General features: G+C 50.9%; 1 protein-coding gene and 1 non-coding gene across 4 annotated transcripts in view; both read right to left on the bottom strand.

Moving 5' to 3' along the window:
• ZC3H12D (zinc finger CCCH-type containing 12D) overlaps positions 1-18393 on the bottom strand; it is a 34010-nt gene extending 15617 nt beyond the window's left edge. Inside the window, exons 1-3 of one of the 3 annotated variants that reach the window (XM_066248401.1) lie at positions 18368-18393; positions 17885-18084; positions 8274-8637 (exon numbers count right to left, since the gene is read on the bottom strand). In XM_066248401.1, the coding sequence (XP_066104498.1) occupies positions 8274-8578 (305 nt within the window). In that variant the 5' untranslated portion in view covers positions 8579-8637; positions 17885-18084; positions 18368-18393. Of the gene's footprint in view, positions 1-7336; positions 7449-8273; positions 8638-15057; positions 15203-17884; positions 18085-18367 lie in introns of those variants that run through there. The other 2 variants (XM_066248402.1, XM_066248403.1) reach the window with 2 other exon arrangements.
• On the bottom strand, positions 14370-14445 carry TRNAV-GAC (transfer RNA valine (anticodon GAC)). Its single transcript has one exon. It is a non-coding gene; the product is annotated as a tRNA-Val (tRNA).
• Positions 18394-18651: the final 258 nt, after the last annotated feature.

An 18651-nucleotide genomic window follows, 5' to 3' on the forward strand; every position in this document is an offset into this window, starting at 1 on the left:
GGCCCCATAAGAGGGACAGTGCTTTATGCCAGCATGACTGCCCAAAAGCCAAATGGGACCAAAGATCCTCCGCGGACTGCTCTGGAAGCCGGGCCCGAGCCGCTCCGCACCAGAGCCCAGCGGAGGTCCCACAGCCCCGCTCCCAGCGGCCACCAGGTCTCCAGGCTCCCAGATGCCATCTGGGAGAGGACAGGGGGAGGAGAAAGAACACAAAGCCTGAGTCCTCCGGAAGACAGAGGCGCTGGGCCATCACTAATGGGCAGGTTTAAAGTTTGCCCTTCCCACTACTTAAAAGGTGGGGGAAATAGGGTTCCATTACCCGTGCACATTGAAGTAAGAATGTGAGCAGTTGATAGCAGCCCACCCCCACCCCACCCCCAACACGTGCATCTTGAGGAGCAGTGATGTCTGTCCTTGGCTCTCAGGTAAACATACCATGACCACAATTCCTTTTGAAAATTATTTCTCGATTGTTCTCTATTCTGTGACTACATCTCTGTTTTAACCATTGAAGGGCCAACTTTTCTCCCCAATACGTTGGATGGGTGTGTGGTTGGAGGGCAGGGAGGGAAACTGAGCCCAGTCCCTGTGAGAGGGCAAAGGTGAGCAGGGCATGGGTTCTGGTGACTCTGGTCTGGACCACAGCCAGCAGGGGCCCTGGCTGGGGACACGTGCAGGGGAGGGGTTCAGAGGTTCAGGAGTTCAAGCTCCAGGAAGAGAACAGCTGCAGAATGCTGCCCCCCCCCCCAGCTTCGGGCAGCAAGGACTGGACCCCTGGCCTCTCTGACACAAGCCTCCAAGATGGCAGACCTCAGCCAAGAGTCTTCAAAGGGCAGGTGAGTTCCATTTAAACGAGGGGGAGTTCATAGCACATAGGTATAACCAGGACCTTTCCTCTGTCCCTAAGAAGTGTCCTCCCTTCCAGCTTTGATTCCGGGCCCAGGGAAGTCCGGGCTGACCCTCAGGACTGGAATAGAAGATTTGCATTCAGTTTACTGTTCTGCGGAACTGAATCCCCTCGCACCCCACTCCAACCTCTCCTAAGAAGCACCTGATCTCTTTTGAGATGTGAAGATTGTTTTTCCATCCTTCCCACATTTTTTCACCAACCTCAAAACCCCCTCATGGCTGCCCTATTTCTGGCCACAGAAAACTCTGGACAATCGCAGGATTGATGGCGTAAGCATGAGCCAGCTCCTCACCACAGGGGGGGGATCTCTGTCTCTAAGGGGAGCGAGCGGAGGTCCCAGTCAAGCAAGCTCATGGTCCCCCCGGGAGCCCACTCCCCGCACACAGAGAGGATACTGAACCCAAAGGCACCCCTCCATTTGTGGGTCCTCCGTTCCCCCAGAAGTCTTTATGGACACCTCCGTCAGCGAGGCTCTGCGCAGCTGCCCAGAGAGCAGTGAATGGGACGCACCTCATTCCTGCTTCCTGGAGCTCACTGTTAATATTTGTCCAGAGCCCTGTGTACCAGGCCACTCTGCACGTGAACCTCATTAAATCATTACAACGAGCCCTTGAGGAAGTGCCCTTGTCCCATTTTACCCTTGAGGAGCTAAAGTAAAGCAACGTGCCCAGCTCACCGGTCTGGCTAAAGACTCACAGCCTCATTTGCTGGGTTGCAAATACTTCCTCCTCTGTCTCTGTTCATTCCATTTATCCCTGGTCCTCCCCAGTCTCTGCCCCTGGGTCCAGACAGCAGCTCTTCCTTTGGAGCCTAAAATGCTTGTGCTTCGGGAGGGACCTTAACGCTTATGCTAGTGGCTGTGGCCCAGTTTATGGGCAACAAGCTGAGAGCCAGGCCCTGGGGAAAGGAGACAGGAGTGGCAGGCTGTGAATAAAGGAAGGGTGGGAGGGGAAGTGGTTGGCAAGCTGAGACAAACGTTGCCTACCAGACAGCCACGCGTGGGGCAGCCGCAGCTAGAGTGTAGCCGCTTCCAGTAACTAGACACTCTAATTGGGACACCACTGTGTCCTCAACTATTGCTCAAGAAGACTCTGCAGAAGTTAGCGGCTCACAGAACAGGCCCTCCACGGGCTGACATGGAAAGGGATACCACTGTCGGTTTCTCACTTGAGGTTAAGTGGTGAACACTCTGAACCTGGAAGTATAGAGCCCTTCCCACCCCAAGACCTCCCCCAGCTCAGGCCAGGAGAAGAGCGAGGGTGAGGGGGCTGCTCTGAGCACCCTCGTCTCACAAAGGGAAGGATGGGTGCAGACTGAGGGAGGAGCCCAAGGCCAGCATTGGGCAGAGGGAACTGGCCCCCAGCCCGGGAAGACACCTGCCTTCCCCACCCCCAACTCACTGCCTGGGGCCTTACGAAGACCTCCCACCATGGCCCTGAACCCTTCCACGGAAAACTCCTTCCTCCAGAAGAAGCCAGCTTCTGCTGAAGTGTCTAAGAGTTTAAAAACGTAAACAACAACGGCCCAAACAAAAATACCCTGTACCCCAAAATGAGGGCGCATTTAAATGAAGCCCTTGCCTAGGGTGGTAAGAGGGTGTGAAATTATCAGGTGGATTTCCCCCAAGCTGAAGTCTCTCAAATCATGCCTCCCACAAATTTGCCTATAGAATGTGCAACACTTATGAGCTTGCCTGTGCCAGGCAAGGAAAGGCTGTCACAGCTGTCACGTGAGAATCAGCCTTGTTCCCGGTCACATGACGCAGCTTTTCATCTGACTTCAATGCAGGCCACCTTCTTTTGAAAACCTGCTGGGCACTTTTCTAAAAGCCAGGGATCTAGTGACTGGGGTGTTCAGCTCCCCCCTCCCTTGCTCACGAAGACACCCACACCCCGAAGGTGTGGGGATTGTACTTGGAAATCTGTCTCTGTGATGCCAGTTGATCGGAGCCCCCATTCAATGCCCCTGAGGGTCCCCAGAACGATGGCAGCAGCAGCAGAGGCATCCTGGGCACCAGTCCTGCAGAAAGCACCTGGGCCCCTAGTGAGGGTGGAGGCTCAGCACATCCTGTTTGCAGCGGGCAATCCTAGGTCCGGGACTCACCTCAGGCAGGCTCTGGCCCCCAGAAATAAGCCTGGGGGGTCAGGGTCTCCCACCACGAGGCCCTTTCCAAGACTGGACACGGGGAAAGCCAGAGGCACACGGCGCTGGTGGAAATGCAGAGCTTGGGAAGAGCATGGAACCCAGAGCCTGGCACTTAGTGCTCTGTGACCTTGGGCAAGTTACTTACTCTTGCTGAGCCTCTACCGAAGCAGAAAAACTCCTTTATAAGAAATGTACATTCATTTCTCTCAAGCCATGCATAAAATAATCCCCTTGAAAACTAGAATGTTAAAGATGAGAAACCATTTAAGATTATTATTATTTAGTCCAGGGGTCCCCAAACTTTTTTCACAGGGGGCCAGTTCACTGTGCCTCAGACCGTTGGAGGGCCGGACTATAAAAAAAAAACTATGAACAAATCCCTATGCACACTGCACATATCTTATTTTAAAGTAAAAAGACAAAACTGAAATAAATACAATATTTAAAATAAAGAACAAGTAAATTTAAATCAACAAACTGACCAGTATTTCAATGGGAACTATGCTCCTCTCACTGACCACCAATGAAAGAGGTGCCCCTTCCAGAAGTGCGGCGGGGGCCAGATAAATGGCCTCAGGGGGCCGCATGCGGCCTGCGGGCCGTAGTTTGGGGACCCCTGATTTAGTCTAACCTCTTAATTGTATAAATAGGGCTCAGAAAAGGTGATTCACACCACGGTCATGTAGCTGGTAAGCGGGAAAGCTAGAGCTGCACAGTAGGTATTCATCACATAAGGCTGTTTGCACTTAAATTCAAATCAATTTAAAAATAAATTAAAATTCAGCTCTTTGGTCACACCAGCCACATTCCAGGTGCTAGGTGGCCACCACCGACAGGAAGGTGTAGTGCTTTCTGTCAACACAGAGTTGCGTTGAGCAGTCCCAGGCGAGGGCTCAGAACTCAGATCTCTACACTCTGAGCCCCGTGCTGCATCCCCTGCCTCTGACCTCCTGGTTTTCTATGTGAAATACAATAAAAGATCAATCAAAACTATAGGGCAAGCATAAGATTTGGCTTCACGGGTCCCCAGCTCATGGACTCCTAATACTGCAACTTGGAATCCTCATTGAAGTTGACCTGTCACGTATGATCAATGAAGCCATCAGTCTAGCTTATAAGAATCAAATGGACTTCCCTTTGTTGTTACAACTGAGATGGAAGGTTTTTAGTTTGGTGGCATGGTTCTATTTAAATTACTTGAGGACAGTAAGTGTTTCATAAAACAGGCCAACTCTTGGGTGCTCCGAACAAATACACGTCCGCTTCTTCTAAAAAGTGCTTCACCAGTAACCCAGCTTCAGAACTCCGAGCTCCAGAGAGCAGTCACCCGGGCCTCCTGGGGTCAGCCGCTACAATCAGCCTTGCGCTACACACTCTGAAGCTCTGGGGAGAGAAGCCCACGAGAACTTCAGCACAGGGCGGGATGGTTGGAGCAGAGGGCTGGAAGCCAGGATCTGCTGGAGCCGGTGTTGACCTTGGCCAAGGCCGTCTGGTCCCTTCCTGTGCTCTCCCTCACTCAGCTGAGAGGGTCAGATGTCCGTTCTCTGTGCCGATGGAGGACCCGTGGCTTAGTGCCTCCCATAAAGCATGACATTTATTTATAATTTCTCATTCTATGTCAGTGGTTTTTCCCACCTGGGAGATCGCAGACCCTGTGAGTACCTACAGAAAGCTGTGGGTCTTTTCCCCCCCAAAATACACATATGAATGCCCGTGCCACAGTCTGTGTATCATTTCAGGACACTGCTGGCTTTGAAAGAAAAGGGGCCGTGAGCCCAGGAATGCAGGCGGCCTCTAGAAGCTGGGAAAGGCAAGAAAACATCCCCTGGAGCTTCCAGAGGAAAACAGCTCTGATTTCAGCCCAAGGAGACCTATACTGGACCTCTGACCTCCAGAACTATGCAAATTACCACGTTTGTGATGATTTGTTAAAGTTGCCATAGAAAACTAATGCAGATTTCAGTCTTTAAGGAGCCACTGAACACACAACTTCCCAAAGACAATGAGAAAAAACTTGTTGCTGCAAAGTCCAACTGTTGTTCTCTGTGAGCACAGGCAGAAGCCGCCCCAGGCTCCAGGGGACAGAGACACAGTGGCAGGTTGGCAATAAGACCCCAGGGGTTGCTACTGCCAACAGAAGACACACTTGTCCTCTGCTCAGGGCAGAAAGGACGTATGTTCCCATCTCCTTCCCACTCATCCTTTGGGACCAGACAGCATGTGAAGCGGTTTCATCTGCAAAATATAGTCAGTAACAGTAATAATTTTGGGCACTAGATTTATCAGGGTGATCACTTAGTAAGTGATATAATGTCTAATCCCTAGGTTGTACAACTAAACTAACATAATACTGTATATCAACTGTAAATGAAAAATTAGCCTGATCAGGTAGTGGCGCAGTGGATAGAGCATCGAACTGGGACACAGAGGACCCAGGTTCAAAACCCCGAGGTTGCCAGCTTGAGCATGAGCTCAACAGGTTTGAGCAAGGCTCACCAGCTTGAACCCAAGGTCTCTGGCTTGAGCAAGGGGTCACTTGGTCTGCTGTAGCCCCCTGGTCAAGGCACATATGAGAAAGCAATCAATGAATAACTAAGGTGCCACAACAAAGAATTGATGCTTCTCATGTCTGTCCCTGTCTGTCCCTCTCTCTGTCTCTCTCCCTGTTTCTGTCACACACACACACACAAAAAATTTAAAAAGGAATTTTAATAAAGATTTTTTTAAAGACTTTACTTATTGATTTTACAGAGAGAGAAACAGGAAAGCAAGAAGTATCAACTCATAGTTGCTTCATTTTAGTTGTTCATCGATTGCTTGTCATATGTGCCCTGACCAGGCAAGCCTAGTGTTTTGAACCAGCGACCTCAGCATTCTAGGTCAAAGCTTTGTCTGCTGCAACACCCCAGGTCAGGCTAAATAAAGATTTCTATTTAGGTACCTAAAAAAAACAAAACAAAGAACTGGAATGGCAAGGTCTGCAATACTATAAAACTTCAGCAAGGAGAATATTCAGAAACCAGGTTTCTGAGGTTTACTGAGTTTTCAGGTCAGCAGATAATAACTAGATACCACGCTGGGTTTCAGCCATTCATTTCCTCTGAAGGGCAGGTCCACACCTGGATCTGTTCTTCACACGTGAGGGTCTGCCAGGGCCCGGGGGCTTCATCCTGCCACCACCCCGGCTGGAGGACACAGTGGCCGTTATTGCAGGAGATGGAGTTGCACCTCAGACCCCAGCGTTCCCCAGCCCTGCCTTAGACCAAATCAAGTCCCCCTGCCAGGTGGCAGGTGTGCAACTCCTCTTTCTTTCCTAACTGGTGGGTGCAGGGGGTAGCAAATGTACATACATGTGTAGACCTGTGCGTGTGCATCCATGTGTGTACACACGCTGGGAACACACAAACGCATGTGTTCTGGTTAACCGAGGTGACTTTCAGGCAGCAAGTGTGTGGAAGCATTCGTGTTCTGACACATTCTTAGTAATCACCTGAGTGACAGTTTTCACCGGTAACTCACACAGGTTGAGTTTGAAGGGATTAAACGAAGCACAACTGTGGGAAGTGAGCGTGGACTAAATGGATGCGCCCAGGACAGATCATGGTTACATAAATAGAGGATGTGCTTTCAATTTAAATTCCAAGCAGCAACAGAGCCCTTCATCAAAAGAAAGCCCTCCACCACCACCCTATCATAACAATTCCTAAAAATTGTCTGGTCCCCAAAGAGAGAAAGCCTCCATTTCCCTGTGGCACCTGAGTCATCTTTTTATCCTGCAGCCATCTTGCTCCTTTGGTCTGGAATCACAGAGCTCATAAAGATCTTCCACCCGGAAAGGTCTCCGATGTAAGCAGTAGCCTCTTATGCTTCTAATGGTGCCCAGAGGGAGCGGTGCCAGGTCAGAGGCCAGAGGCCCCTCCACACCTCCGTAGACTTTCTTTCTAGGATCCTCAGAATCTACCGGATTCTTTAAAACCCCTCAACTCCCCCCAGAGATCTTGAATTAAACAGGATTTCACAGGCTCACTGAGAGTCTGTGGGAGAATGTTCTAGAGACTCCTGAAGACCAGCTGCTAAGCCCTGGAGAAGGAAGGGTTCCATTACTCTCGGATCTAATCAATCCTAGCAAGCCCACCCGCTCAGATCTGACTCCACACACACCGGGTGGAGCACGTAGGAGCAGCCCCAGGGGCTCGGCTATCTTGGGTTGAACCATTCCCAACTTGGGTCCTGCCACGCCAAATTCTAAGTGAGACCAAGTCCCCAGGGAAAACCACTCACCCTGTCAGCTGGAGGGTGTCCTGTTGACACCCTCGGTGCTGCCAATAACACAGTTTTTTTTCGATTCCCACCCGTAGCTCAGCTTTTGAAAAGGGAAGCATATCTCTTTGCAGCTGTGATGACTGGTTTCCTATGGCTCTGCCCTTTGCTCCGCTGTCACTGGGCCAAGCAGGAGAATAATGCACTCCTCCAGGCAAGGCCTCCTCCCTGCCCGGCCACGCGTGTGGGGGAGGCTGCCCAGAGTCTCTCCCAGCTGAACTTGGCGTCCCCAGGAAAGACAGCGAGGCGGGGCATGACCCTCATCACTGAGACACACGCAGATGCCACTACGCAGATGTTCACAACCATGTCTGCAGCCTGGGGGCCACGAGCGCACCTCCCAAACCCAGCTAGGGAACCACACCCCCACACACAAACCCCATGACCCCAGCACAGGGCTTCCAATGAAGTCCAAGTGCATTTCCCATCTGATTCTCATACCCTCGATGGAAGCAGAAGTGATATCTATTGGCCTGTGTCACCGAAGAGGAAACTTGAGACACACAGCTTACCGGAATCACACGGGGGTTAGGGACAGGCTTCAGACGAGAAACGCCTCCTCCCCAACTAGCCGCTGCCTTCCTCAGAAGGGGGTCCCTCTCAGTTAATATGATGATAGCTACCACTCATTGAACACTTGCTGTGTGTCAGGTACTGTACTAGGCATTTTGTGCAGCTCCCATTGAGGGAGGTTTTATACCAACATATAGAGGTTTCCATACAGATGGAAAAAGTGAGGCTCAGAGAGGTTAAGTGACTTACTTAAGGCCACACAGCTACTGAGAGATGGAACAGGGATTCAGAGCCCCCATCCAACTGGCCCCTGAGCTGTTTGGACCCAACCACTGAGAACAGGGACAGTTCTCCCACCCCTCCACTACAACGGGAGGAAAGCTACCTCATTGCTACGTTGCTGCCGTCGATCACGATGGGTCGCAAGGAACTGGCTGGGTCTCCGCAGTCCTCCTTGGGGTCAGCCCCCAGCTCGCGCTGGGCAGCGTCCGGGGTCCCGCAGGCACCCCTGGGAACGAGCAGGGGTGCGGCACTGCCCTGGCGCGCCATGGGGCGGCTGCCAGTCTGGATGAGCTCCTGCAGCACGTCGTTGACCAGGGCGCCCTCGCCCAGTTTGCCCAGGACCCTGACCACGTCCTCTTGATCATAGCCTAGCTTCCGGAAAAACTCCATCTTGCTTGCAGGCTCCATGCTGCGCCAGCCTGGTCCCTGGTGGCAAGGGTCCCGTCCCCGGCTCTCTCCAGCATGAGCTACAGAGAAAAAACATCCGTCAGGTGTTTTCTGGGCAGCCTGGCTGTCGGGTTACTGAGGGCAAATGATCGATGCTCCCTACTCGCCTTATCTGTCAGGAAATCACGTTGAGGACGTGGGTCCCCTTGGGGATTTTCAGTTGCTCAGTGTGGTCAAGGAGCCACAGATGCAATCATGGGGCTTTTACTAGTGCTCTCCGGAGGCCTTCACCCCACACAGCGCCCCCCAGGGGTCACCGGCCAGAGGCAGCAAGGGCTGCTGAGGGCCAGCCAGGACTTGGGCCATTTGTACACAAGCCAAAGAAATGTTAGAGGTGAATAGTGTCACCCCGATTCATGATTTGAAGCCCTAACCCTCAATACCTGAGAATGTGATTACCAGTATATTTGGAGATGGGGTCTTTAAAGAGGTAATTAGGGTGGGCTCTGAACCAATATGACTGGTGTCCTTATAAGAAAAGGTCTGAACACAAGTAAAGAGGGGAGACCAGGCGAAGACACAAGGAGGAGGCAGCCACCTAGAAGCTATGGAGAGAGGTCTCAGACTCAGCCTCCAGAACCGTGATACAATAATACTAATAAATAAAATATCATTATATAAGAGCATACATTATTTATACACTCATGCGCGCGCACACACACATATATAGCTGCAGTATTTTGTTATGGCGACCCTGGTAAACTAACACAGCTTAAACAGGGAACATGCCCCCTGGTAAATTCTATTCCCAGCAAATGCACCCAAATTCAGCTCTGTGTACTAGGTCAGCTTCCCCAGCAATTGATTCAGACCATACTGAATCTCTAAAATAAAAGGTCCTAACCCACTGTGATTCCTCCCACCCAGGCATCACCGCCTGGCCTAAGCCCCTGTGTGGGGGGTGGGGCTGTAGCCACCTTTACAAAAAGAAAGTTAAACCAACAGGAACACTTTGGGCAGACTGGCTCCCCCTCTCACCTACTCACAAAGACCTGCATCTTTCAAAGAACCGTTTTAAAAGACAGAGATAATCCTGGAAATAAATTTACTGTGAAAACTTGAAACACCGCAGAAGTTTAAGAATGAAAGGATGCCCTGTCTCTTCAGACACACCCCAGAGCCCATCCGCCGCCCGGCTGAGTACTTGCTGGCACCCTCCCTGCATTGTCTCCGTGCATGGCCTTGCACACCTAACACACACACATATTTTGTTTTAGGGGGATTGTTTTTACATATATAGTGTCATGCTATATGTACTGTTCAACAACTTGCTTTTCTTTCTTTTTTTTTTATTTATTCATTTTAGAGAGGAGAGAGAGGGAGAGAAAGAGAGAGAGGAGAGAGAGACAGGGGGGGAGGACCTGGAAGCATCAACTCCCCCCTTCTCTCTCTCTGTCTCCTCTCTCTCCCTCTCCTCTCTAAAATGAATAAATTAAAAAAAAAAACTAAGCTTTAAAAAAAAAGGTCAATTTTGAAAATCTTTCTGTATCTGGTTATCTGTTCTCCTGGCCCTGTGGCTCCAGCATTTAGAACAGAGGGCTGGCACTGCTGAGCCTCAATATATATTTGCTGGATGTATGTATGTATGTATGTATAGATATATGTATGGATGGATGGGTGTATAGATAGATGATGTTTAACCATACGCCAAATGATGAACACTTAGATTGTCTTGCATTTTCCCCTGTTACACACCATGCTCCATGGAACATCTGTGCCCATCAGGCTGGGTCCTGACCTGGTTCCTGACCTCCCACTAGAGTCCCCTGCAGAACTCACATCTCCCTCTAGGTTCCCAACTCAGCCTCTCGTTCTCACGCCGGGCCACTCCCTGTAGTGCTGGAACCAACAATGGCACCCTCTGGCAGGTGAAGGGCATTTCTTAGTCAACCTCCTGGACAGAAAGGCCCTCTGCCCTCTTCTGTCACCCCCCCACACACACACACACACACACAGTCTGCCTGGCCCACTGACTGCTGAGACACCAAACTGCCCACCCCCAAGGCCACAGTGACTTCCTAACAGCCAACTCCAACAGCAGCTTCACATTCCTCACCTCTCCAACCTCTCCGCTGCATTCGACACCATGGACCACTCCCTAACTTGTTATTTTGAATAAAACTATTTTGGACAGCCTCCTTCTTGAAATTCTCTTCTCCCTTGGGTTGTGCAACTTGGCCTGAGTCTCCTCCTAAATCTTTCCAGCTCTTTCCCTAGCTTCCACACACTTGTTCCACAATGGGGTCCTGCTCGGACTGCCCTGTGGGTGAGCCCAGGACTGCTCCTACGGCTCAGCCCTGGTTCAGCACCAGGCACACACAGTTCTAAATCTCTGAAACGAGAGCTATGCACATGATTAAAATAAAGTGACGTGGGGTCTCAGAACACTGTCAGTCAGCAAACATTTGCCGAGTCTACTTCAATGGTTCTCAAAGCATGGTCCAGGGCCCTGGCCAGTTGGCTCAGTGGTAGAACGTCGGCCTGGCGTGCAGAAGTCCCGGGTTTGATTCCCGGCCAGGGCACACAGGAGAAGCGCCCATCTGCTTCTCCACCCCTCCCCCTCTCCTTCCTCTCTGTCTCTCTCTTCCCCTCCCGCAGCGAGGCTCCACTGGAGCATAGATGGCCCGGGCACTGGGGATGGCTCCTTGGCCTCTGCCCCAGGCGCTAGAGTGGCTCTGGTCGCAACAGAGTGACGCCCCAGAGGGGCAGAGCATCGCCCTCTGGTGGGCAGAGCATCGCCCCCTGGTGGGCGTGCCGGGTGGATCCGGGTCAGGCGCATGCGGGAGTCTGTCTGACTGTCTCTCCCCGTTTCCAGCTTCAGAAAAATACAAAAAAAAAAAAAAAGCATGGTCCAGGAAAACCTGATGGACCTAAATCCCTTCTGGGGAGTCTGCAAAGTAAAAACTGTCTTCATAATAATGCTAAGGCATAATTTGCTCTTTTCCCACTCTCATTCGCTCATGAGTGAACCAGAAAGTATTTCAGAGGCTACATGTTTTGTGATATCGCAACAGTTTGAATGCAGAAGCAGATGTGAGATTCCAGCTGTCTTCTGTTAGGCCAGATAGTAAAGAGATTTGAAAAGACGTAAATCGGTGCCAGTTTTCTTAATATTTTGTTTTGGAAAATAGATTTATTTTTCATAAAAATATGTCATTTATATTAATACAATTGGTTTATTATTTTAAAATATGATAAATGAATATTTTGAAAAGATTTTATTTATTGATTTTTTTACAGAAAGAGAGAGAGAGAGAGAAAGAGGGGGGAAGAGCTGGAAGCATCAACTTGTAGTAGTTGCTTCTCATATGTGCCTTGACCAGGCAAGCCCAGGATTTCAAATTGGCGACCTCAGAGCTCCAGGTTGACACTTTATCCACTGTGCCACCACAGGCCAGGCATGAACATTTTTAAGATAGATAGATAGATAGATAGATAGATAGATAGATAGATAGATAGATATAGATAGATAGATAAATAGATATATAGAAAGAACCCACAAAAAACAAAAGATCTTTGAGGTCCTTAATAGTTCTTAAATGTGAAAGGGGGTTCAAAAACTAAAAATGTTCTTCTTAAATCCTAAGTTTTCCAATAACTATTCTCTATAGATGGGTCCATGCAGGTGGGCTATACGCCTGTCACCCAGGGCTGCTGGATAGAGGCTCGGGTCTCTCCCTCCCTTAGTCTGGCCCCTCTCACACCCATCTCGTACTGTGTACCCACCCCACCCAAGCTTCATTCCCCCTCCCCTTCTCATACCCAGCCCTTTTTAACCACCTCCAAGGGGGTCTGCTTCCTCAATCCCACCTGGCCCAGACCCCGTTTATAGCCTGCATTGCATTTCTAGAACAAGTCTGACCATGTCACCTCCTGCTTAGAAATATCCTCTGACCCTGGAAGGTACCAAATTCCTGAGCAGGCTGTGGAGCTGTCACAATGCAGCAGTGATCCCTGTCCACCTCGCCACCCACCACTGGCCCACCTGACTCTTTCTCTAGAGTCACACTGAATCTGTCTGGGCTCCCTAAGTATTCCAGAGCATTCTCATCAGTGTGCTTCTGTGTATATGCTTTCCTCTCTATCTGGAATGGTCTTTGGTTTGGCAAACTTTGAAATTCAGCTCAAATGCAATTCAAAGCAGTCATCCTTAACTCCCCAGACAGAATGAGTGGCTTGCTCATCCCACCCACTATGCACTTTGTTCACACATTGTATTGTCATTTATCTATTTCTCAGGCATCTGTGAACTTCATTCTGACCTATTTGTCTCAGAATCACCAATGCCTGGCATAATGCCTAGTCTATCTGAAGAGTTGAATAGCCTTTTCTTTAATAAATGTCCTAAGCTGAAATTATCTTTTCTCCTCATAATTTTTTCTTGGGTTCTGAATCTCATTGAATGGAATCTCCCAGAGGCCCAAAGAAAAAATCTCAGTCACATTTGACTCTTCCCTCTCTCTCACTTCTACCTCCAACTGGCCATTAATTCTACTTCCTGGGTATTTTCCATAACCATCCTCTCCTTTACACTCACAGCACCACACCCTAGTTCATTCAGTCACCATCCATCCATCCACTCACTCATTCACCTATCCATCTATCCATCCATCCATCCACTCACTCATCCACCTATTTATCCATCCATCCATCTTCCATCCATCCATCCATTTGTCCATCCATCCATCCATCCATCCATCCATCCATGTAACAAACACTGACCACCTACTAGGCACCCAGCTCTGTGCTGGAACCCAGTTTTATAAAAACAAAATAATGCACAGTCTAATTTCAGTTCATTCACAACCTATTTGGAAAAATAGACCCCCCAAAAAAGTCAACAATAAGCCATAAATCATGATGATAAGCACAATAGTTGGGTTTTTTTGTTTTTGTTTTGTTTTTCTGAATTTGGAAACAGGGAGGCAGTCAGACAGACTCCCTCATGCACCCGACCAGGATCCACCCGGCATGCCCACCAGGGGGCAATGCTCTGCCCACCAGGGGCGTCGCTCTGCCACTATCAGATCCATTCTAGCGCCTGAGGCAGAGGTCACAGAGCCATCCTCAGTGACCGGGCTAACTTTGCTCCAATGGAGCCTTGGCTGCGGGAGAGGAAGAGAGAGACAGAGAGGAAGGAGAGGGGGAGGGGTGGAGAAGCAGATGGCGCTTCTCCTGTGTGCCCTGGCAGGGAATTGAACCCCGGACTCCCGCACGCCAGGCGGATGCTCTATCATTGAGCCAACCAGCCAGGGCCAGCACAATAGTTTTGATTGGAAAAATGTGTTTTCAAAACACAGGTGAGGAATAAATTTATCTTTCTTGGAGGGGAAAGGAGAGACCAGAAAAACCCTCACAGACCTGGACAACAAAGGAAGAACATGGCCCGTCAGAGCAGGGCCGTGTCATCTCCACAGGAGCTCCTGGAGGGTCTTCTCACCAAACTGTCACCCACAACTTCAGTTAATTTTTTTTTCTGAAGTTGGAAACGGGGAGGCAGTCAGACAGACTCCCGCATGCGCCCGACCCAGATCCATCCAGCATGCCCACCAGGGGGCGATGCTCTGCCCATCTGGGGCATTGCTCTGTTGCGACCAGAGCCACTCTAGCGCCTGGGGCAGAGGCCATGGAGCCATCCCCAGCACCCAGGCCATCTTTGCTCCAATGGAGCCTCGGCTGCGGGAGGAGAAGAGAGAGACAGAGAGGAAGGAGAGGGGGAGGGGTGGAGAAGCAGATGGGTGCTTCTCCTGTGTGCCCTGGCCGGGAATCGAACCCGGGACTCCTGCACGTCAGGCTAACGCTCTACCACTGAGCCAACCAGCCAGGGCCAACTTCAGTCAATTTAGTCCACTGTCAAAATTCTACAGAATGAGGGTACAGCCCTTTATCATCAGGTCCAACCCACGTTCCAATTCCACTGATCACACATCTGTAGTCCAGCCTCTCCTCTCCTCTGGACTAGTAACCAGTCCCCTCTTAGGACGGCTGTTCCCTCGGTCTGGCGTCCAGCTGTGGTCCCATCCCCACAGAGGAAGAGGACATTCACAGAGCCTGGCAGCCCAGCCTCACACCAGGACGCTGAAAGATCAGTGGCCTCGCAGGCTCCCCTGCCTGGAGCCCCCCCCCCTCCTCCACCAGGCCGACCCCCCACTGTCACACTCTCGGAGAACCGTCCCAATCTCAACAGCCCCAGCGGCAGTCCCACTCCAGCCCTCCCTGCGAGAATGAGAACGAGAATGTATGCACGCGTGCCCTATGGCCCTTACTGTGGTTTGGGAGAAAAAGAAAGAAGGGCAGAGAGAGAGGAGGAGAGAAAGAAAAGAGGGAAGGCACCAAAGTCAGAAGGAGCAAGAAAGACAAACAGGCAACACGAACATAAAAGTCCCTTTCACATAGAGCCCCTCACTGTTTCCACGTCGCTGTCATGGAGAGACTCTTACTTGAACTTTCCGTTCTCTCTGGTGGGTAGACACCGGAGATCAAAGCATTCCCCTCGCGTAGGTGAAGGAGCCGAGGCCGGGGCTGGTGCAGGGGGAGGTTATAAAGCTAGTACAAGGCAGAGGGCGAGCAGCAGCTGCCCAGCACAGTGCGCCGCTCTCCGCGCCGTTCCGGGTGGAGGCAACATCTTGTTTCTGCAGAAGTGGAAAACCAAACTAGGACGGGGTCAGGTGACTTTCTCTGCGGTCCCAAAGCAACAGCTCCGAGGAGAGTCCGTGTTCGTTTGGCAGCTTTGCACTCCGGTGCGACAGAAACATGGACGTTTCACACCTTCAGGCTTTCAGACAGGGTGGAGAGGGAGCGGCCACGTGTGGCCCTGTCTCCCGCGGCTCTCCACGGAGCCCTCAAGTTCCAGCGAGCTGCTTTGCTGAAGAGACTTCATTAACTGAAAAATCCACCCACTTCAGAGGAAATGTTACAACCAATTTCATTTCCTTTTAAGAGTTCTTCGACATAAGGAAGAAAACTGGGGTGGGGGGCTGTCCTCTGGAGGTTCCCCGGGCCCCCAGTTCACAACCCTCTCCTTTGGACTCGGCGGGTCTCTGAGCTGTGACCCTGCCAACAGCTTCTTTCCTTTCTATTTTTAAGAGCTGAAAGTATGAACAAGTTCATTTTACTTTTCTTCCCTAATCTTGACTGGTCGCCTCAAACTGCCCAGATGGGTTAGTAACACCGAACATCTTCAAAGGCTCCGCACAAGTTCTTCCGCGGGGACACTTTCCTACGCGGTTAGCAGTGAGCAGTCCAGGCGACCCCCTGGTGTGTTCAGGTTGAAGCCAACGTTAGAAGTGAGCTAACAAAATAGCCTGGAAAGATGGGATGGGAAGGGAGGGGACAAAGTGGATCCGCGCAAGTAAAACAATGGGAATCAGATCAGATCTGTTCCTTCAAGAATCAACGAGTTGGCCCAACAGCCTGTAAACTGGGACTGGCTGGAAGAGCCCCTGAGGAGAAGAATAAAAGGGAGGCTGAAGAAGGGAAATGGGAGAGCATGGGACCTGTACAGAACCGGCAGCTCACATATGCACAGAGTTTCACAGTCAAAGGGCGCTTCCTTGCATACTACCTTTGCGAGGTAGAAAGGGCTGCTCGTTAGCACGTTGCAGGTGAGCAAAGCGAGAAATAGAGAGATTTTGCTGACTTACTCAGGATCCCACAGCTAACAAGTGGGAGCGACCAGACTCCCAAGAGCAGTGATTCCCACCATCGCCCAGGTGAGGGGGTGCTACCCAGGGCTGCTCAGGACCACAGAGCAGGGTGAACCCACACATCAGCCCCAGAATGAGTGCCCTGGACCCCCAAGTCCATCCCTGGTTACCTCTGCCAGCTCCAGAAAAATCCACCACACCTGGCTGCCCGAGGTCACCCACCGTAATGGGGAGAAAGTTTTCTAAATGGAGCCCAGGCAGAAGTTTCCTGGCTCAGCTCAGCGTGAGAGCCCCTCGCTGGGGACAGTTAGATTTTGGGGAAGTTACAGAGATGCAAAGGCTTCCGCTCACGCCTGGTACTTATTTATTTATTTATTTTAATTGTGGTAAAACATATATTACATAAAATTTACCATTTTAACTATTTTTAAGAGTGCAATTTAGTGGCATTAAGCAATCATCGCTACATCCAGACCCAGACTTTCCCATTTCCCCCCGTGGAAACGTACCAGTTAAACACTGGCTCCCTATCCCCTCTCCCTCCCCTGGACACCGACATTCTACCCTCGGTCCTTCCGTGACTGGCTTATTTCACTTCGCACAGTGTCTTTCACACCCACCCAGGTGGTAGCAGGTGTCAGAGTTTCCTACCACTTGAAGGTTGAACAATATTCCATTATGTCTGTACCACGTTTTGTTTATCCACTCATCCAACGACGGAGATGGGCACTCGGGGTGCTGCCCCCTTTTGGCTGTTGTGAAGAATGCTGCGAAGAGCATTGGGGGACTGGCCCGGCCTTTTGTTTTCTCCTGGAACTTGTTTTCTACTGGAAACTTCTCCCTGCTCTTCTGTACTTCCGGTGTGCACATGAGTATTTATAGCCTGACACTTACAGTATCTGTAGCCCAGGGCAACTCTGAAGCAAAGTTGTAAAAAAAAAAAGCCTTCTACTGTATTCCATTCCCGACCCATTCACACGTCAGGTGTTGGCACCCCTGAGCTGGCTTCTGGCATCACTGAGCCCTGGAGAAGAGTTTCTAATCTTGGAGGGCACGGCTCAGGATTCTAATGGTGGCAGAGAGTTAGCCAAAATTGTGTCCACTGCCATCAGGTTCGGATTATTTCAGTGTCGTCTGAGGCCTTCCTGAAGCCCACAGACTGTCCCCTAGAAGAGCCGGTGTTTGGAGCTGCCGCCCCGTGTTCCTGGTCTGCCAGAGGACTGGTCACCCACACCCCAATATCTGGTCTAAAAGGTGCTTTCAGGAGCATGGAGACAGCTGTAAAACATGCCTGAGACCCTATTCCTTCTGACTTCACAAACTTAAAGTCCTTTCATAGACTACAGCAGAAGCTTCTACTCAAACTGAGGAATTTTCTCTGATGAATCTTTGTCCCCCAAAAAGCCAGCTTGAAATTAAAGATAATTTTGCTTAAATGAGCAAGGATTTCACCTAAAGGAAATTTAACATGCTTACCTATTTCTTTTTTCAATCTGAGCACTTACAATAATTGAAGGTGTGGGAAAACAGCTCCTTATCCAGGAACTGCTCTCTAACCCGTGCCTCCCTGCACAAACACACACACTCTGTGACAGTCTGACGGCCAGGGCCAGGCACTCACCAGCAGGGCGTGTTGTTCGGTCTTCACGGTGGACTCCGGGGCTCCAGGCGGCCTCACTGTCCCCTCCTTCCAGCTGGCCAGGTGTCCCTGAAGCCCGGGGTGCACAGCCGGGCTGGGCCACACGGCCGTTAGGAGACACTGTATGCCAGAGCACCACTTCCTGGATGCCAGAGTCACGTTCAGCTGCAAAGGTACTTTTGCTTTGGGTTTAAAAAAAAAAAAAAAAGAAAGGAAGAAAGCAATCAAATGAGGGAGGGAGACTTCAGGCCGGAGCCTCAGCATGAGTCACCGAATCAAAGTTTACCAACCACATGCAAACGAGCTGAATGTCGGTAAGGACACAGAGACTCAGAGTTGCGGTGGCACCAGCAGAGTCCCAGGGCGAAAGCTTCTGTTCCCCCTTCCCACTCCGGCCTCCCGCTGAGAAGGGCCGCCCACCCCAGGTGCTCCCACGGGGGGGGGTGGGGGGGTTGGGGTTCACACCATTAGTAAGAGAAACCCCACCTGCAGGAGCGAAGGGTGTCAGGGCCAGGGTGAGGGAGAGACCAGAAAGGGCTGTGTAGATAAGGGTGCACAGGGACATGGGCGTGGAGGAGTTCCTAGCAAGTCACCAAGTCCTTGTGGCTGAAGGACAGGGCACTTGCCGCTGTCAGGAATATGACCCTGGGCTCCCCTTGCTGCGGCCCTGCATAGGGTGAGTGGCTGCTTCTCTGTCGCTGTGGCCGGGGAGCCTGGACCCAGGCCCTCCTGACCACAGCGTTCTGCAG

The sequence above is a fragment of the Saccopteryx bilineata genome, chromosome 12 (genome assembly GCF_036850765.1).
Source record: "Saccopteryx bilineata isolate mSacBil1 chromosome 12, mSacBil1_pri_phased_curated, whole genome shotgun sequence".
Lineage (NCBI taxonomy): Eukaryota > Metazoa > Chordata > Mammalia > Chiroptera > Emballonuridae > Saccopteryx > Saccopteryx bilineata.